This window comes from Olea europaea, chromosome 23, assembly GCF_002742605.1.
Source record: "Olea europaea var. sylvestris chromosome 23, O_europaea_v1, whole genome shotgun sequence".
Taxonomy (NCBI): domain Eukaryota; kingdom Viridiplantae; phylum Streptophyta; class Magnoliopsida; order Lamiales; family Oleaceae; genus Olea; species Olea europaea.
The window spans coordinates 1,235,447-1,254,372 of record NC_036259.1 but is presented as its reverse complement, the minus strand read 5'-3'; the positions used below and the strand labels follow the sequence as shown (position 1 = coordinate 1,254,372).

At 33.1% G+C, this 18,926-nt stretch overlaps 2 protein-coding genes across 2 annotated transcripts in view; both read left to right on the top strand.

The window, feature by feature from the left end:
- The window catches only part of LOC111372084 (uncharacterized protein C1450.15), an 11,826-nt gene extending 10,840 nt beyond the window's left edge, over positions 1 to 986 (top strand). The window contains exon 9 of the mRNA XM_022994254.1: positions 590 to 986. Within this exon, the coding sequence (XP_022850022.1) occupies positions 590 to 703 (114 nt within the window). The 3' untranslated portion in view covers positions 704 to 986. The remainder of the gene's footprint in view (positions 1 to 589) is intronic.
- A 12,708-nt stretch (positions 987 to 13,694) lies between these two features.
- The window catches only part of LOC111372083, an 8,803-nt gene continuing 3,571 nt past the window's right edge, over positions 13,695 to 18,926 (top strand). The window contains exons 1-7 of the mRNA XM_022994253.1: positions 13,695 to 13,752; positions 14,657 to 14,977; positions 16,923 to 17,009; positions 17,219 to 17,296; positions 18,184 to 18,258; positions 18,364 to 18,411; positions 18,605 to 18,829. Of these exons, the coding sequence (XP_022850021.1) occupies positions 14,662 to 14,977; positions 16,923 to 17,009; positions 17,219 to 17,296; positions 18,184 to 18,258; positions 18,364 to 18,411; positions 18,605 to 18,829 (829 nt within the window). The 5' untranslated portion in view covers positions 13,695 to 13,752; positions 14,657 to 14,661. The remainder of the gene's footprint in view (positions 13,753 to 14,656; positions 14,978 to 16,922; positions 17,010 to 17,218; positions 17,297 to 18,183; positions 18,259 to 18,363; positions 18,412 to 18,604; positions 18,830 to 18,926) is intronic.

Sequence of the window (18,926 nt, the reverse complement as noted above, 5' to 3'; positions counted from 1 at the left end):
GGCTACTGGACTCGGTTCTGCACAGCTAAAGTTCAATTTATAGATGCATTTAAACAGGGGTGGACCGAGGATGAAGATTCAGTGGGGGCGAAACCAAAAAATCATAGGAAAAAACCTCAAGAAAAATAAAAAATTTGAAAATCGAGTGGGGGCCGCCGACCCCACTTGGCCTCAAGTGGGTCCACCCCTGCATTTAAATCTGGGCTTTTTTTAACCGAATCTCTTTCATCAACTATTAATATTTTTTTCTTCTATTCTCATCAAAGTTGAAAAGAATGATTAACATGGTTCAATGGGCCTTTTTTTAAAACCGCTGATTTCTCTTTACAGCAAATTGCAAATTAAATATCATGAATATCTCCGTTTCTTAGGTTCGTTATTCGGCATTAGAATGTCCTAATTATGTAATCTTTGCCAGAGTTTCATGCAGTTTGGCCTATTTGTGGATTACATTGTTTTGTCAATAATATTTTAGGCTACTTCTCTTCTACGAATCTAGCTAAAATACTACTGTTCTTGGCTATAACACGAGAGTGAGTTGGTAACTTTTTGTTTTTCTGATTTGTGAACAAATTGACATTATAAGCAGGAATGGCCAATTTGTGTGACTTATGGAGCTATTCTTGGCTACTTGTCTGGAATGATGACATCGTTTGGATTTGTTGTCTTCAAAAACTGGCGACGGCGTGTGAAAGCAGACTAGTTTTTGACTAATTTTCCTAGAGTAACCATGTGGAGTACTCTAGTGTGCTTTAAACTTACAAAGTTCTCGGACCAGATTTATCGTGTTGATCTTGTCATGAAGATAGCTTTACACCCCTCGATGAGTACCAATGTTCACCTTTGTGAATTTGAAACAGGTGCAAGTTTTTATAAACTTCCAGAACACCAGTTTTTGCATTGACTCACAAGAATATTTTGAGAAATGGATCAAGCATATTGTAATTAATTAATGTCGTGGAGGCAAATCTTGTATTATTGTTGATTTCTTCGTACGTTATAGTATCTAATGCCCCTATCAGTACTTACAATGGGTGAGAAAATGAGTTGATTTTCTGGTCTGAATTATTTTTTTGGTGTCCTTAATTTAAATTTGAATATATTTTAAAAGTTCAAATAAATTTAGATGCTCTATAGCAGATTATGTTCGTAAAATCTGGGTGTAACTCAAATTTTATTACATTATAGGTGTATTTAATAACTTGTGCATTTTAAGGATTTCATTAATTGCATAAATTTTTAATAGGTTTAAATGGATTTCTAACTCATGTTGAAGTCATCAAAAGTATTTGAAAACTGTTGTGCATTCTATTTAGGGTGATTCTATTGTCACCATAATTTTTATTTCATAAATCATATTTTAATTCTAGTTAAGTTCTTCAATCTTTTCCCAATGTAGTAATTGTTTTTTCAACTTTTTTTTTTTTCCGATTGAATTCTTATCTTCAACTTTCTGTTAATTAGTATGTTTCATCCTTGATGATGATTTATATCAAAATATTTTATTTTCACACTTTTAAAATGAGGAAAAAATATTTTTTCGTATTTTTTATTTAATTACTTTTTAAAAATATGACAGAAAAATAAGTTGTTTTATGTTATTTCAATGGATTTTTGAATATAAAACTGTTATCAAACATCAAATGTGTTGAGTAATGAAAAATTTGAGAATAAGAATTTTATGAAAAATCATTGGGGATTTAAGTGTTATATGATCAAAGTTTAAGAGCTTTAAAATGCAATTAAAATGTGGATAAAATAAAACTTATAGTAATAAGATAACAACCCTTCTAATTATAGCATTTTTTAAATGTTTTTTCCCCACATATGGCCGATATTGACAATTGTACCCTCTTTGGTTGAGAATAAATAATAGTTACAAATTAGTTCACAAAAACTTTATATTCGTTATAACCTATAAAGGAAAGAGAAGAAGGTAGAGAAGATAATGAAATTATTAAGAATCAAAATCTTATTTTGTAGAGAAGAATTAAAGATACAATGATAATAAAATTTAGGATTGTAGAGGTATGATTATCATTCACTAATAATCATATTATTTACAACATTCTCCATTGAATAACATATGACAATATATATGCTTCATTAAAATCGTGCCAAGAAAATTCGATGGGACAAAAATTGAGCTAAGGAAAAAGAATACAGTTGCTATCCCTGATTTCAATTCATCATCCTCTTGTACGTTAATATCTTCAAATAATACTATCTTCATATGAGATATTTATCAACCTTTGGTGATTGAAGTAACATAATAATTTGAAAAATAGTTATTGTTGATCTCTTGGAGAGTCATACATATAAGAATATTATTTTGAGGGTAAATATCTTGTATGTTATGGATTTTCATTACACAAAGAATATGTCTCGTTAAACCTTATCAAGAAAAACATGTGAAAAAATCCTGATGAAGAAAAAAGAGTACATCATTCTTTAAGCACGCTGCAAAAGTTGTTTATTAAAAAGCCTTGTCGGGAAAATTTAATGGAACAAAACTTTGGTAATAGAAAAAAAAAACGTGTATTTACTCTACCTCATAATAATATCACTTGACCTATTCGTCAAACATATTAAATATTTCAAGGATAACATTAATAATCATGTTGATGAATTGAATATATTCGAAACTCAAATTTCATGCATGGACTCATGATTGCATCAACTACGGTATTCACGAAATTTATTATTTTAGGAGTCATATATTATATATTATGACTTCATTTTCTCATTTACTTTTCGCATAAGTATACATCTTCAGATTTTCGTTCTATAAGTTTAGAAATTTCAAGTTTTTCTAGTAAATTCAATTTTACTAGGAGTTCATCCTTTTAATGACCAATTGTTATTTTGTTCCAACGAGTTTATTTTGATTCCTCGCTATTCATAATATAATGTAGTACGTTATGCATAAAAGCGTTGTTGATAACTTTTTCCTTTTCAATTCTATTTCTTTTGCATAACAACATAGTTTATAGAGATATCTCAAATTTCAACATATCATCTACCTAAATTCCTTTTGGAGTTTTATAATTAGTTATGTGATGTAGGAGGATCCGAGTCGAGTGATACTGATTTGTCAGATAACATGATGATGGCGCTGAGATACCATGAGATGGTGGATCGGTGCAAAAATGGGAAGTGAATCGCAATTATTTCCTTAATTGGGAGAATTTGACATGTCTTTGGTAATTTGGCCATAACTTTGGCTACGGTTATCAGAATCGTTATTATGATCCCAATCCGGAAAGCTCTCTTCGGTGCGTACGTCGTGGCCATCCAGCTATGCTCGGTGGGCATCAATTTTGAGCCCAAAATCCGCTGTTTTGCTTTCCAAAATTTAATTTTTAGTTATTTTTTGCTATTTATGGTAATATTTCGTTTCCCTTTTTCCATATGTTAGAAAACGCGAATTGATCCAAATTTTTGGCAACCTAGTTCTTTTACTTAATATTTTATTCTGGTATAATTTCGAAATTTTTTCATTTTTGGTAATTTTCCTATAATTTCGTATTTTACAGCTATTTAACCCTGCTTGTGGGTTAATTTTGGTGATTCTGCATTATTAATAATATTAAATTGATTTTAGAATATTTTCTCTAATTTTGGGCATTTTTCTTTCGTTACTTTCTTGCGAATCATCTGCTACAACAAGCCAATAGGATAATCACTATCTTACAAGGCGTCAGTTGGTATCAGAGTATCAGCATCTTCTTGGAAGATAAATTCCATCAGTTATAATGGTTGGTGGACGTGGTCGTGGTCGTCGAGGCAGGTTCTGATTGAGGAAGTCCCACACCGTGATCGTAATATTCAAGATGTGACGATTGAAGATTTGCAGAGACAAGTTGCGGAGTTAACCCAACGTTTGGCGGAGCAGGAGTTCGATAATCATGATGTGGAGGGTTACGATTTCGATATCAGTTTTGAAAACTCGTATCACGATCGTGCTCGAGTTTGGGAGCATCGTGGACGAGAGGATCGTCATGTGGATCTCGGTTTCAGAGTAGATCTACCCGAGTTTTCTGGAACGTTGCAGGCTGAATGATTTATTGATTGGCTGAATAAAGTGGAGCGGATTTTTGAATATAAGGAGGTTCCAAATCGTGTCAAAGTGAAACTGGTCGCCATCAAACTCAAAGGTAGAGCATCTGCATGGTGGGAACAGTTGAAGCGTTCATGGGAGCGATAGGGAAAATTCAAAATTACTGATTGTGAGAAGATGAAGAAGAAGATGAAAGGGCACTCTTTCCCTTTCGGCTATACTTAAACCTTGTTTCAGAGGCTCCATTCACTGAGGTAAGGTGTAAGATCAGTCAATGGTTCTATGGGGGAATTCTATCAGCTGGTGGCTTGGAATGATTTATCTGAGACGGAGGAACAGATGGTAGCACGGTATTTGAGGGATTAAGGCAGCCCCTGCAGGATGTTCTTAGCCTTCATTCATTGTGGATAGTTTCTGAGGCATATCAGCGGGCACTCGCAGTGGAGAAACAGCAGAGTAAGAGGCCAGTGGTCAGAGGTGAAGGTAGTTGGCCAGTTCATACTCAAGAATCTCATCCCGCTTATCAGCCACAATGGGACAATTCCAGCTCAGGTATTAAGTGTTCAGGGGTGTGGCGAACAGGGACATAGGGCGACAGATTGCAGGAAGCCTGCTGGTCAGAAGAATAAAAATCTTCTGATTGAGAAGGATATGATAGAGGAGTTCGAGGAAGTTGGGGAGCCTGTGTATGATGATGGTGACGATGAGGACGTGCTATATGGAGATGGCTAGGAGACCCTAGTCGTTCGAAAGAGTCTGCTGACTCCCAAGGGAGATTCAGGGAACGGTTGGTTGAGGACCAACATTTTCCGCACAACCAGCACAGTTGTTGATAGTCTACAAGCTGATAATTGATTGTGGTAGTTGTGAGAATATAGTGTTTGAGGAGGCTATTGAGAAACTGCAACTGAAGATGGATCGTCATCCCAAACCATACAAATTGTCATGTATATTATTTGTTTAATATATAATTATTCATTTTATACTTTATTTGTTTATTCAAATATTTCATGAATTATGTTAATTATTTATGTATGTTGTTTATTTAAATAAGTAATAAATAACTAATTGAAATAAATTCAATAAACAAGTAACTTAAATGTTAATTAAGCAATAAAAATAATTAATTGACATAAATAACAAAGAAATATAAATATTTTAAATTTTACAAGATGGATTGCCATTTGGATGTCGCCATGAGACAAATTCCCGACAAAGTTACGTCGAATTATAACTTCGTCAGCTTCGCATTAGTCCTAAATTTGTTGGATGAGGAGCACGCAGACCTATTACACCGATCTTGCTTATAACGATAACTCTAGCACAGTTAGGAGATGCATTCAAGGAATGCGACGATATATTTGACAAGTTGAAGTTGAGGATGATGTTTATACTAGAGGGTATACTGAGATATAATTACAAGAAGACGTCGATCGACGTCTTTCATTTGGAGGTTGTGTGATGACATTGACACATTCAACAACTATCCATGGGGACAAAGTTGACAGTTATCAGCTCTCTTCAATGATCATGAGATACATATTATTCATTTGTGATTTATGTTGTACATCATTTCGAAATCTCAATACATGGTCATTAACTCGGTGAAATGTTAATTTGTCAGCTTGAATTGCTCAATGAGCTGACACCGTTGATCGATGAGGAGGGTCAGAGTTATATCTGAGGAGATACAGTATGCAAGCGATAGAGGTCCCAGACAGTGATAGAGAGTAACAGATATTTGATCCGATCCGTTAATAATAATTATCATATCCGATACGATTCAATAATCCGATGGACATTTGAATGTTAAATCCATATCCGATTAATTATGTTATCGGATATCCAATCCGAAATTGAAAAAATTAGAAAAATAAAAATTTTATTTATTTATTAGATCGAAATGACCTATATCCATATTTGATTCATTTAATTAACGGATTATTGGATTTGAATCTCGATTGAGTTATTGGATTAAGATCTTAAATCTATCTCCCATTAATTTCATTGGATTCAGATAGGATTCGGATCAAAATCCAATCTATTGATTCATTTAGTTAACAAATTATCGAATTCGAATCTCGATTGGGTTATCGGATTGAGATCCTAAATCCATCTCCCATTATTTTCATCGGATTCGGATCAAAATCCAATCTATTGACAGCCCTAATTGAAGTACATTGAATTTTTAACATCGAACGTGGCGTAGAGCTGATAAACTAAACAAGCATTAAAATGCAAGCGTTCTTTTATGTACATTGTGATCCGTAATTGTATAAGCATTTTTTAAAAACGTTTATAATACTTTAGTTTTTATGTAATTGTATAATAAATAATTAATTACTCTTAATTATTTATATAACACACTATAAATAAAGAAAGTTGAGGAAATCAGTACACATTATAAACAGAGAGTATATAGGATTTAAATAGATATTACACATCCGTTGGGTAGAGAATAACATACTATAATAAGGAAATTCTCACCCGACTTCATTTTGTAGAGGAAATATAGTTTCGACATTCTTTAATAATGTTCGATGTATTGAAAATGTGATATTTCTGTTAGATATTCTCATACACCGTGTGATTTATGTTCTAATTAAATATTAAATAAATAATATACATAACCAATCAAGATAATTAATTAATGAGATATTTAAATAATAAATTAAATTAAAAATTAATTTTCTATTCGAATAAGTGATTAAATAAAGTAATGAAATATTAAATAAACAATTTACATAACAAATTAAGTTAATTAATTAATGAAATATTTAAATAAGAAATTAAATAAAATATTAATTTTTTATTTGAGTAAGTATTTAAAATAAATAATTGAATAAAGTAATTAAATATACATAACCAATTAAGGTAATTAATAAAAAAATATTTAAACAAGAAATCAAATTAAATATTGGATAATTCTACATGTACTAATTCATAAGGACGTTCATAATGTACATGTGGAATTCGATGAGTGGAGGATCGAAAAAACTGCTTTTCAAATCTCCAATAATATTACGTCACTTCTACATTATAATATAATATTTTTATTTGAATAAGTAATTAAAATAAGGTAATTAAATATTAATAACTAATAATAGACATAACCAATTAAGATAATTAATTACTGAAATATTTAATTATTTAAGTGATTAAATAAATAACTGAACAAAGTAATTAAATATAAAATAAAGAATATACATGATTAATTAAGATAATTAATTAATGAAATATTTAAATAAGAATTAAAATAAATATTAATTCTTTTATTTAAATAAGTGATTAAATAAATAATTAAATAAATTAATTAAATTTTAAATGCATAATATACATAACCAATTACTATTATTAATTAATGAAATATCTATATAAGAAATTAAATTAAATATTAATTTTTTATTTAATTAAGTGATTAAATAAATAATTAAACAATAAATAAATAATATACATAGCTAATTAAAGCAATTAATTAAAAATATTTAAATAAGAAATTAAAATAAATAATATTTTTTTATTTAAATAAGTGATTAAATAAATAATTAAATAAAGTAATTAAATATTAAATGAACAATATACATAACCAATTAAGGTAATTAATAAAGAAATATTTAAATGAGAAACCAAATTAAATATTAATTTTTTATTTGAATAAGTGTTTAAAATAAATAATTAAATAAGGACCAATTAAGATAATTAATTAATGAAATATCTAAAAGAGAAACCAAATTAAATATAATTTTTTTTATTTGAGTAAGTGTTTAAAATATATAATTAAATAATTAATTAAATATACACATATCAATTAAGATAATTAGTTAATGAAATATTTAAATGAGAAATCAAATGAAACATTAATTTTTTTTTTATTTTTTGAAATTTTGGGACTATTATTGCAATTAGTTCTTTATCCTTTCATTTCGTTTCTTTTTGTTTTATTTGAATAAGAGGGTAAAATCATATTTTTATTGAAAAAATGGATGAAAATGAGTTTTTGCACAATGAAATGTAAAATTAGAAGTGAAAATGCGAAAAAATAAAAAGTGATGACATTTTGCACAATGACAGTGAAAGGGAATGACGTTTGTGCTATTTATCCTTTTGAGTCTTTTTTTTGGGGGGGGGGGTTGAAAATAAATACATAGTTGTATATGTTAATAAAGTATATGATTGACCAACTTAAATAATAATTTAGCACCCGTTTGAGCCTCATTATTTTTCATTACATTAACTTAAATTTTTCTATCTCCTACTTTTAACCACACAATTTTCAATAAAATAATATTACACGTAAATCAAAAACTTTTCAACCACTCATTTTTCAAAAAAATAATATTCATCTCATTATGATCTTCAAATAATGGGGTTCAAACGAGGACTTAAGTTTGATCATACAGTTATTTCTATGCCACACCCACGTGCAAAACTCCTCTATAGTCCGCACGAGTTACGTTTCACTAAAATGACTAAATTGGGTTGAATGAGCAGGAATATATTACTTATGTATAACATTGTAGCGATCGGAAAAAAAAATGTGTTTTGTTCGTTTCAAATAAAACTTTCTTATAGGACTCAAATATAATTGGGGTTATATTATTTTGGTACCTGAAGCTACTCCTGTGTCCAAAGCTCCATATCGAATGGCACCAGAGGAATTACAAGAGTTAAAGATGCAGCTAGAAGAACTTCTAGACAAAGGGTTTATTAGACCGAGTGTATCTCCATGGGGGGCTCCGGTACTCTTTGTAAAGAAGAAAGATGGTACTATGAGGCTGTGCATCGACTACCATGAATTGAATAAGTTGACGATCAAAAATAAGTATCCTCTTCCTAGGATTGAAGACCTATTTGATCAGTTGAAGGGCGCATCCGTATTCTCAAAAATTGATTTAAGGTCGGGCTACCATCAACTGAAGATTAAGTCAGTTGATATACCAAAAACGGCATTTAGGACTCGGTATGGGCATTATGAGTTTACGGTGATGTCCTTTGGCTTGACGAATGCCCCTGCGATGTTTATGGACTTGATGAATAGAGTGTTCCATCAGTATTTGGACATGTTTGTCATCGTATTTATTGACGACATACTGATACATTCGAGAGATTCCCTGCAACACGAAGAACATTTGAGGATAGTTTTGGGAACCCTGCGTCAGGAAAAGTTGTATGCCAAATTCAAGAAATGTGAATTTTGGCTTGACCGAATGGGATTTCTAGGCCATACTATTTCAGCACGAGGAATTGAAGTGGATCAATCCAAAGTTGAGGCCATAACAAATTGGCTGAAACCTACAAATGTTGGAGAAGTGCGGAGCTTTCTAGGGTTAGCCGGCTATTATCGACGATTTATAGAAGGATTCTCCAAGATTGCAGGTCCTATGACACAGTTGACTCGGAAGGGTACTAAGTTCGTATGGTCAGAGAAATGCGAACAAAGTTTTCAAGAGTCAAAAGACAGGCTCGTATCTGCGCCGGTTTTGACTATTCCCGATGGTTCAGAAGGTTTTGTGATTTACAGTGATGCATCTAAGCTTGGTTTAGGATGTGTTTTGATGCAACATGGAAAAGTGATAGCTTATGCTTCGAGGCAGTTGAAGTAATACGAACAGAATTATCCCACGCATGACCTTGAACTAGTAGCAGTAGTGCACGCCTTGAAGATTTGGCGCCACTACCTATATGGGAGCAAGTGTGAGATCTACACTGATCATAAGAGTCTCAAATACTTCTTCACCCAAAAGGAGTTGAATATGAGACAGCGACGATGGTTAGAGTTAGTGAAAGATTACGATTGCACTATCCTGTACCATCCGGGTAAGGCTAATATAGTTGCTGATGCACTGAGTAGAAAGAATATGGGACAGTTGTCAGCACTGTGTACAAGACAGGATCATTTAATAAGAGATTTTGAAAACCTGAGAATTGAAGTATTAACATCACCAGTAAGGACATCAGCAAAGTTAGCAAGTTTTACTATGAAACCGACACTCAGGGACAGAATAGTAGCCGCTCAGAAAGATGATCCCTTTTTGGAAAAGATTAGGGCTGATGTAGGAACTGAGAAGAGGAAGGGATTTGAAATAGCCGAAGACAAAGCCTTGATGTTTAAGGGTCGATTTTGCGTGCCAAAGGATGAAGCGTTGAGAAATGAAATTATGACTGAGGCTCACTCAACTCCTTACTCTGTCCACCCAGGTGGAACTAAAATGTATCGAGATTTGCGTAATACATTTTGGTGGAGAAATATGAAAGGGAAGATAGCTCTGTTCGTGTCCAAATGCATGGTTTGCCAACAGGTGAAGGCCGAACATCAGAGGCCGTCAGGACTATTGAACCCCATGGACATACCAGAATGGAAGTGGCAAAAGATTGCAATGGATTTTGTCATTGGATTTCCTAGATCAGTGAAAGGTCATGATGCGATCTGGGTAATTGTGGACCGACTTACAAAATCTGCTCATTTCTTGCCAGTTCGGACAACTTACAGCTTAGAACAGCTTGCACAAATTTATGTCAAGGAGATTATGCGACTTCATGGTGTTCCAGCATCCATTGTATCAGATAGAGACCCGAGGTTTACTTCGAAGTTTTGGATAGGTCTTCAGAAAGCTATGGGTACCAAGTTAACATTTAGTACTGCATATCCTCCTCAGACTGACGGACAATCTGAACGAACTATACAAATTCTTGAGGATATGTTGAGAGCTTGTGTCCTAGATTTGGGTGGTAAATGGGAAGATCATTTGCCGTTGGTTGAATTCGCATACAACAATAGCTTTCAAGCCACTATTGGCATGGCCCCGTATGAGGCTTTGTATGGTAGACGATGTCGTTCGCCATTATACTGGGATGAAGTTGGTGAAAGGAAAATTTTAGGCCCAGAATTGGTCGAGAAGACTGTGGAGGCTATAAATAAAATTAGATCAAGAATTAAGACTGCCCAAGATCGACAAAAGAGTTATGCTGACAAAAGGAGGAAAGAATTGACTTTCGTGATTGGAGAGAAAGTATTTATCAAAGTGGCACCAATGAAGGGAATACTACGATTTGGAAAGAAAGGGAAGCTAAGCCCTAGATTTATCGGTCCATTTGAGATTCTTGAAAAGATTGGGAATGTGGCATATCGATTAGCATTGCCACCCGAGCTTTCAGCAGTGCACAACGTATTTCACATTTCTATGTTGAGAAAGTACATTCCGGATCCTAATCATGTGGTGAATGTTCCATCACTGGATGTCCAGAGTGATATGACTTATGAGGAAGCTCCTGCAGTGATTCTGGAGAGAAAGGACCATGTCTTGAGAAATCGAAAAGTCTCACTAGTCAAAGTCCAGTGGAGTAAACATGGTGAGGATGAGGCTACTTGGGAACGAGAAGAGGACATTTTAGCCAAGTACCCCGATCTCCTTAAAACAAGTAAGTTAAATTTCGAGGACGAAATTATTTTAAGTGGGGAGAGTTGTAGCGACCGGAAAAAAAAATGTGTTTTGTTCGTTTCAAATAAAACTTTCTTATAGGACTCAAATATAATTGGGGTTATATTATTTTGTCGCTACGACACTTCCTAATAGTCCAAATTAAATTTTGGTCACGAAAGTAAAATTTCACGTACTTGATTTTCTTAAATTTTACAAGTTGTTAAAATCGTTTTTAACCGACAAAATTTTATGTTAATTTGGCTACATTATTTTTCTTACGACACACTTTATTTTAATACTACCATTTTTGTTTCCATTATGTAAACTATTTTTTTTTAATTGGACAAATTACTTGCATGTTTCATCATCCATCATTTATTCTCCAATTTATCATTCTAATAAACTTCCATTTTTGTCAATGCCAAAACCGTCCCCGATCATTCATTTGAAAATAAAAATTTCAACTCCAATTTTTATCCATTATCCCCACTTTATTATCCATTGTAACCTCCAATTCTAACCAACCCTATCTTAGCATATTAATCTCCATTTTGTTAACTGCCATTTTGTTTTTAAAACTAGCATTTGGTTAGTGGGATGATAACCTACACGTCTCTATCCATATCCATTTGGAAGTTAACATTTTAAAATTTCAACCACCCCCATTTCCTCAAGTGTAACCTCCAATTTCAAATACAACTCCTACCACCATTGCAATTAAAAACTTGTAACTCCCATTTTATAATTCTACACGGCCACTCTCTCTCTCCCAATTATACTTATTGCATCAAATTATTTTGCCCCTTCTTTCATAGACAAAAAGAACTTTGAATCTGAAAATTTCTAAGAAAAGGGCAAGACGTACGCTGCATTTTATTCTTTGGACACGAAAGGATATTTCAAATTACAAGCATTAAGGTAGGAGTGTTTCGGCACTTATGATGTAAGATTTATATATTTTCGTTTGCATTAAATGTGTTATTGTGTTGCTCATGATGGAATCACCGTTTGGTGGTTTAAACAAGAGATGAAGAAAATGATTATGACAAATGAAATGGGGTTATCAAAACCTAAGAGTAAGCGGACAGACTGATCACCAATTCGCTTGAAATTGACGGTGACACAATTGACCAAAGTTTGCATTTCTGAAAATATATATTTTTACCGTTTACTTAAGTGTTTCCTACTGAGTATTATTTATAGTACTCATCCCTACAGATAATTTTACAGGTTAAGATCGAGGCATGGCAATGGTTGGCATAGTGGCAAGTGTTCGGCAATCTCTAATTCTTTCAATTTCTAGTGAATATTTCTATTTATGTAAATATTTCATGGAACTTAGATGAACTTTTAGAAATGCTTTTTAATGTTTATTTTGTTCCATTTTTAGACAGTGCATGTTAACAAGAATTTAAAAGTGTTGGATTAATTTGTATGAAGTTTTATTTTATGCTGGGTGGAAATTTCAGTTTCTGTCCTTCTAGTTGAAAATAGCATAACTTGGGCTACGGCGCATTTTTTTAAGTGAAATCAGTGGGTTTTGAAAGGTCTATGAGTCTTCTAAAAGTGGTCTTTGGAATTTCTCGAAAATATTACCTAAAAATAAAGTTATGCCCGTTTTAGTAAACTGCATCGTGTCGAATCCGAGATTCCTGTCCAACATATTCGAGTAATATTTTCGTGCTTCAAACGTTATCGTCGAAACCCCAAATTTTTATATGTGGTACATATATGAATGATTTAGTCCCTGTAAAAATTTCATAAATTTTAATAGACATTTGCTAGGCCAAAAATATTTTTCTTCCGCTGTCGTTAAATCTGTAACTGTCGATTTGTCTTCAAATCTTTTACAAAAAAATCAAATTTTGCTACATTTGCCTAAGTTATATAGATAACTACCTTCGATTATATTTTTGTATATTTAAAAAAAATTGGATTTATAAAATACTTTGACTAGCGTTAAAGGGGTCGAACCAACGAAAGAAACGAATATTATTTTAACGCTTCAATTTTCGAGAATTCGGAGCGTTACAAACATGGTGTCCATAACGATATTCATTCTCTCGTGAGAGAAAACATTGGATGTCAATGAAAACCCTCAAGTGGCCTTTACTTTAACAGATGCCGTGTCATGCGTGGGGCCCTTTTACGCAGCAAGTGGGCCTTGAACCGAACCCTTTATAAGTCACAGAAGAGCCCTAAAAGCGCCATAATACAGTAATCCACCGTCCTCTCACTCTCAATTCTGCTTTTTGAAATCACTTCTTGCTGGTAGGAGCCTTTGTGGCTTTTGAGTAGATTGATGATATAATGTTGAAATTTTATTTAATTATGATTATGTATATTTGATTTTAAACATCTAACTGGTGAATTTTGGATTTGGAGATAATTCAATGATTATGTAAAGTTGCGAACTAGTTCTGTTTTAAATATTTGTTGAATTAGAGCACCGGTTTTTGATCTTTAAGCTAGAAATAAACTGGGTGCTTTTATTTTTCTCAATAGGATTAAAAAGAATTATGTCAATTCGATCTGAATATGTATAAGTTTTATATGTAGGTAACTTTATGCTTTAATTATGGTTGTTCGGGGGTTTATAAATTTTTTTCTACTTTCAGTTATAGTTTAGATTTTCTTGTCTTTTTAGATAAGAGAATCAGTGTAAGAGGAAATACTACTGATACAAAGACTAGTCTTGGGAATGCCACGAGGATGAGTTACCAATTTTTATCTTTTCAAGGTCAAAAACATATCACACAAACTACCGTACTGTGTAGATATTTGGAGTGACAGTGTTTATAGGCCTCATAGGCCTCTGTGTTTATAATTTCTTCTTTGAAGTTTGGATTTGCTTCACTTCTGAGGAATTTTATTAGTTCTTTCTGCTTCCTTCATCAAACTTCATAAGGAAATATTGTTCAACTTATTCCTAATCATTGCCAGGATTATTTCCTAAGCAACTCTTTCTTGGCAGATGGTGGATGTTCTCTCCCATTAAAGTCAATATGAATGAAAATTACTTAAAATAAATTCAGAAAGAAACAGATAAAAGGGCATTGTTTTAATTAGTTGATTCCAGAGGTGCTTTATCAGTCAATGTTATCTTCTTTTTTTATGTATCAATTGTACTCATCTGATGGGAGTTTTCTGACACTTGGAATTGGAGGTAATGCAGAAACGATGTCCTCTAGTAATTTCAGAACTCAAGATGCTACCAGCAAATTGGAGGGAACTCTTTCTTTCCAACATAACTCTCAAGGTGATCTGGCTGTATCCCCATTGCCCTGCAGCAGCACTTCCATCGTTCATCCTGATTATACTAGTGTTACAGCATTGACATCAGAATCATCCAAGCCTACATTGTTTTCTCGTCAACCTATTTCTGACAAGAAACATAATTACTTCACACTTAGTTCTATGAACGGCTCATCAGACTCTTCCCTGAATTCACATTTGCTCAGACATCAAGGGAGCTCCACTAAGCATGCTCAATTAGGTGAGTCATGACAATCATTTTTTTTTTTTTAATCTCTTGTAACCTTTTTGAACGTAAGGTTGAAGTCTCTATGTTTATCGAGTACAATGCAATACCTTGCCTTGTAATTTTGTTTCTTCTGTTAAATATTTAATGTTGGAAGTTCTTTTCTAGGAATTTAGTTCCCCAATTTGGAATGTTTATATTTCGTATTCTTCTTAGGACAATCAAGCTTTGTCTGTGCCATTTTGCTTTATTACAGTGTATGCAGATAGTTAAATAACCTTAATGTGAGATTACAAAACAACATAAGCGATCAATAGGGCAGCCTGCTTTCCATTTTCAAAAATTAGAATGCGGGCCTCTTAGTTTAGGTATATGCTAGCCTGCTGAAAAACTACTGGGTTTTGTTAAGTACATCTAAACTGACGTGATTTCTGAATTTTATCCTGAATTTAGAATGAGCTTCTAATCTCAATTGTTCCAGAATGCCTCTTGACATCATACTCTTTGTGTGTGATTTCTCCATATTGCTTGAAATGAGCCGGATGTTCAATATGGCCCTTACTATAGAAAATCTTGAACCTGTAATCTCGAACGATAAAGGAGTAACTAGACTCATCATGGAAGAATGGGCACACAAAATACGGAGTAGAATGGTATTTGCATTTTTGTGAGGACTTACCTCCCTGGTAAGCTAATAAAATTAAGTCACACGTTTCACAAAAATAAGTTATCTTAACTTAATTAGAAATGTAAGATGGGGGGTGTTTGACATGTAGTAAAACTTGTTTTTAGATGTAGATTTCATGTCATTAATATGGATACTTGAAATTTAAAAGCAAATGATGTATCACTGCAACATACTGATTCAAATTGTTATCACTTGGAAGAAACTTGTTTTTATGAAACAAATGGTGTTTAAAAGAGGCTAAGTTATTAGAACGACGCGCAGGTCTCTTGTAGTGATGTAATGTATAAAAACATGATTAGAAATGGGATTGTTTCGATGTAATCTTTCTGCTCACATTTTGAAAGAGGCTAAGTTATTAGAACGACGAGGAGGTCTCTTTGCAATGTAATGTATAAAAACATGAGATGATAATCAGGGTATCAAACTGAAGTCGTTGTTGAGTATAATTTGAAGTTTACACTTTACAGTTAGATCTTGTGGCCATACATACGAAAAAATGTGAGGAAAATGGGTGATATGATGGTAGTAATATGAGTTTTATTTGTGTTAAATACAGTTATAGCTATTATCATCTTCAGCCTGAATCTGTGGATCACTTGGATTGTAATACCGTTTTCCATCCATGTGCATATCTACTTATACCTTTTTCAAGTAGTTAAGTCACGACCTTCGTTCTGTCAGCTTACTCAGCTTCTATACATGCATCAAATTATTTAAAACAAGATTTTTTTTTGGTGTCATGCAGAAATGCCTTAATTTTCCGTGTTATTAATTTATCTGTTACATTAAAATGCTGTTTTGCAATGTCTTCCGTTATAGCCAATCAGGATATGCACCTTATGCATTTGTATATTTCCTATTCAGTTACTGGGGAAAAAATGAGAAAGAATTGATTCGATTATTTGCATCCTGTCATTATGATTTTATAGGACCAAACAGGAAGTTTAAAAAACTTTGAACAATTCTTTGGTTCCAAGTGTTAATAAGTACATCTTCCTTGCCATCCTCAGAAATGTCCATATATCAGTTGATGTTCATCAGCTTGTAATGTACAACCAGTAGAATGTTATTTGGTGAAGTAAAAGGATGTGTTTGATGAGTTGTACGAGACAATTGAGTTTGAGAACTGAAATTGAATTACTTATTCTGTGTCTTCATTGTGTAAATTGGAAAATATTTACCTTTCATTTGCAAATCTCAACTGTGAAATTTTGTTGATTCCTAGAAGGCCCTAGTCTTTTCTTTAAACTCTCTTTTTCCCATTATGTACAGGAAAATTGAATCCACAGTCAGAGGGCAGTTCTCGTCGAACTCCAGTTATCAACCATTTTCCTTCTACGTTAAATGTCAAACCAATGGGTGGGTTCTATCTCATTTTTATATGCATGGTTGCTGATCTAGACTATTTATCAATAAAATATGAGTTAATCAGTGGACAAGTGGTGGTGGTGATGGTGGGGGTGAATACTTTTAATGTCATGCATTGATAAACTAAACTCTGAACTTGTTAGTTTAGGCAGATCATTAATTTATTTCATAGGAAGTCCTGTTTTCTACTATATACACAGGAAAGCAGATCCCACTGTCAGAAGATCGCACAATACAGGTTACTGACAGAGGCCCTTTCCCAGTTAGAGCCCAACCAAGTAAGAGCATCTATCTTACGGCGATTAGCATGTGTTTCGTTGTCCCAGTTAAAATTAGTATGCATAACATAAAGCGTATATAATTTGATTATACTATGATTCAAAATGTCATTGTACTATGTAGGTAAACCATGTAGAATTTGATTGTTGATGGACAAATGAAGTTTTAGAATAGTCTGGTATTTTTGTTCTTAGTTGAACTGAAAAATTGCTCTCATTGATAACAAATATAAATGAAGGGGACATGTCGTAAAATAGTGTCTTATTTATTTTATTTTATTGTGGGGATTTATTGTACAATTTCTAGTTTCTGCATTTTACATTCAGCTGACAATTATTTTTCCGGGGAAAATTTAAAGAAACAAATATCTAAGGAAATTTATGAACTCTTAATTCAGCTTCCAGTGAAAATGCCTTTCTCTGAAGTAAAATGTTCTATGTAATTCTTTCCACGTGCAGGGTACTTAATTTTCTTTGACCAGTACTTGTCCTTGAGCTGATGACTGATATTGAAGTATTGAAATGTAATGAGCGTGATTGGGGTTAAAAATCATTACTTGATAAAACTCTTTGTGGGACTTATTATTGGGCAGCCATCTTCTTGAAAAATTATTGTATTAGTCACAAATTCTTTAAAAGAAAGAAGAATTACATGTAGGATGAATGGTCTTTTCCACAGGAATTACGTATTGAGATGCATGAGAAGTGACCTTTATTAATGACTACTATATGTACAAATTATGTTGTTGTAAAAAGAGTGTGATCAAATGTCCAAGTGATTGACAACTACTCTATGAACATGAGAAAAAGAAAAACTAGAAACAATATATGGCCAGGAAAGTATAGTAGTTGGTTGGCTTCAACATTGTATTTCGTAAAATTTGCAGGTAAGCTGCATCAAACCCAAAATTATGGATCTGTTGGTTATCCTCAAAAGGCTGTTGTAGTTCCATTGGCTAATGGTATATGCTGCCGATTCCTTATTTTCTTCCCTTGTGCTTGTTCTTGTTCTTACATTTGTTGCAATTGCCTGACCTCTGTTTAACTTCTGAGATTACGTTTTTTAGGGCCTTCTCAAGTTCGTTTGCCTGTTTGTAGACTATCAAATACTACAGGTATTTACTATGTCAGATTTACAATTTGTTACTTTTTGAAAGAATGTTCTCTCCACATAATTTTCCATTTTCACAGAGTCCAGGTCAACCCCAGTATGGTGTATCGGCTCAATGCATCTATTTTCATTTATATTTGCATGTATTCTAGGTGTAGGTTCCCGCAATGATGTTCGTAAATTTATATTATTTACAGCTCAGGTTATTCCTGTTCCAAAAGTTGGCATTGAATCTCAGGCTTCCAAAGTATCTATAATAAGAAGAGATGGAAATTTTCTCTCTGTTCCCCTGAGTCAATGCAAGAGGATGATTCCTCAACCCCCTAGACCTCCCTCTGTACCCTACCAACAGCATTGCATTCCAGCTCCTGTTTCAGTCCGGCCTCCTCTCCCTGCTTCATCTTTTCACATAAAATGGCAAGGTATCTCCATTGACACTTTACAGACCATCACATCTATATTGACAATAAGTAATTTTTGAGATTCTCGAAGTTTTGGAGCAATTGGTGTCATTTGGAC